Source organism: Aplysia californica, unplaced genomic scaffold (genome assembly GCF_000002075.1).
Source record: "Aplysia californica isolate F4 #8 unplaced genomic scaffold, AplCal3.0 scaffold00051, whole genome shotgun sequence".
Lineage (NCBI taxonomy): Eukaryota > Metazoa > Mollusca > Gastropoda > Aplysiida > Aplysiidae > Aplysia > Aplysia californica.
Window position 1 is genome coordinate 305,041 of NW_004797321.1, and position 2,500 is coordinate 307,540.

The 2,500-nt window shown below is 37.4% G+C and overlaps 1 protein-coding gene across 1 annotated transcript in view; it reads right to left on the minus strand.

Annotated features, from left to right (window-relative positions):
- Nucleotides 1-6: 6 nt before the first annotated feature.
- The window catches only part of LOC106011074 (blastula protease 10-like), a 13,585-nt gene continuing 11,091 nt past the window's right edge, over nucleotides 7-2,500 (minus strand). The window contains exons 6-7 of the mRNA XM_013079413.1: nucleotides 2,268-2,331; nucleotides 7-226 (exon numbers count right to left, since the gene is read on the minus strand). Of these exons, the coding sequence (XP_012934867.1) occupies nucleotides 107-226; nucleotides 2,268-2,331 (184 nt within the window). The 3' untranslated portion in view covers nucleotides 7-106. The remainder of the gene's footprint in view (nucleotides 227-2,267; nucleotides 2,332-2,500) is intronic.

Consider the following 2,500-nt stretch of genomic DNA (forward strand, 5'->3'; position numbering starts at 1 on the left):
TCTCTCTCTCTCTCTCTCTCTCTCTCTCTCTCTCTCTCACACTCTTGATGAAGAGATTCTTTCCTCAATAAATCTAAGTTAGATCTATGTCCCGGGAAAAGCGTCTCTAGTCACCATCTTGAATGTTTTCAGGGTTGATTCTAATCATCCAATTCCGGTCCGCTGATGGTGATTGTTGCTCGTGGTGCATACCCACTGCATGCCCTATCTCGTGAATGCAGGTGCTCTGGGGGACAAATCAACACCCTAACTATCATCATAACCCTCATCAACAAAACGTCAGCATCGCAATCACAATCAGTAGTAGTATCATCATCATCATCATCATCATCATCATCATCATCATCATCATCATCATCATCACTGTAGGTAGTTGAGAATTAAAAAAATGGGTTTGAGACTTAGTAGACTTTTCAAATTTGATATTCAGGGTGATCCCAAAAAAACTTTACAACTTTTTTTCTGAATATCTCGCGCAAAAATTGTTCTAGAGTGCTGTAATTTGGAACAGAAATAATTCATTCAAAAGGAATGTGTTTGATATAAAATATTCGAAGAAGAAACATGTTTTGAAAACGGAAACGGCTAAAAGAAAAAAGCACCCAAAAGCGCAAAGTTCACCAATGTAAGAATCTTGTAAAGGAAGTCGTGAAAAGATTAGTTAACCTTTTTCTTCATTTTCTCTTTTGACATTAGTTTTCTACCCCTGTGACATTTAAACAATGTTTTAATTCTTTTACAGAGTTTAAAAAACCTAATAATTTCATTCTGAAATTAGAAGCAGTGCTCCACATTCCCTCCTTTGGACACATTTTTAACGCGTCGTTCGAAATGTTCAGTGGCGCCCTAACACGAGGACCTGCTAAACCATGAGTTTTTAAAGCCACATACACTGTACATGTTCACTCAGAAGTGGCTTCTAGAGACAATAGAGTGGGGTGCCCAATAGACAGCATTTTTGGAGTTATATCCTGCAGGGTTGAAAATGGGCTTTACACAAAACCAAATGTCATCGAGGAAATGATCCCTCTTTACAGGACAATCGAGGAATCATGAACACATTGCCATGCCCTGATCCATGTCATCTCGGCCTAGCGAAGATGAACATGGAATAGTCTTAGGTTAAGATCTGCAATGAGAATGCAGACTGTTGATGTGTAGGAAAGTCCTAGCTGCAGATTATCCACGGACAAACGTCTCGTGGGACTCGGCTACTGAAACCTACACTCTGGTGACGTTTAAAGGGCTGCGCATGGTGTGTGTTCGACCTGAAGTGGTCATGTTTTAAAGAACTTTTTAGTTCTGATTTGCTATAGGTCCACACTGACGGAACTTCTCTACTCATGACGGCAAAGGTCTTGAGGGCACCAGAGCATTCTCTCCATGCCGTACTCAGTACTTACTGAATTTCAGGGAAGGTGAATTTGTGGAGAGGTAATGTTCAATACAAAAAGCTCTCTGCTCTTTACTAAACGTAAGCCTGATCTAAGCAGGCGAACAAAATTTGAGAAAAATAATATCTGCAGACTTCTGTTAACTAGTTAGGCTGCTGTAGCTTGCAATATGGCGTGATTGTTGCAACTTTTAGTGGTAGGCCTAATGCGAACTGGTGCATCATGCTATGAAAATGGCGACAAGGTTGAATGAAAATTGGTTGTTTTTTAATACACTATATAGAGAAAAACCATTCAATGGACTTACCTAAAATACATATCAGACAAATTCCTTTTGGATTCCAAACGTTATGTTCAAATCTGAAACGCAAAACTTTTGTATGGAAGAAGATATTTAAAAAGCAAGTTGTTAATTTTTTTGGGATCACCTGTGTAAGTTCAATGTTTCGCACTGTAAAGGGCTTCTTCAAGAACATGTACAAAAACATAATGATGATGATGATCATCATCATCATGATCATCATTGTATACGGCAGATAGTAAAACGGTTGAGACTTCGTAATATTTCCAAAATATTTAATGACACGTTCAACGTTTCACCCTATGTTCATCAGGAACATCCAAACTATAAATAACTACTCTAGCTGTAGTCATCCTCTTCATCATCATGATCATCATCATGATCATCTTCATCATGATCATTATCATCATCATCATCAACATCATCTATTACAATTATTGTCATTATTATGATTATTATTATTACTATTATTATTGTTATTATTATTACTACTACTACTACTACTACTACTACTACTACTACTACTACTACTACTACTACTGTCAATCTGTTAAGTTAAGAACAACACTCACTCCACTGCAACACGATATTTGCTGACCACTTGATTTCCTAAGGTTTCCCAGAAAAGACCAACATCTGTGGAACACAGAGCAAATATTAGTAGAATTCTTTTTCTTTTTAACTGATCACCTACAAACTTTACCAAACCTCCATTTCTGGGAGCAGGAAAAAAGGGGAAAGCGTGGGGAATATTTTTTTAAAAAATCCATATTGTGTAATGTGAAAAGGAAACTTGTAAATGAGT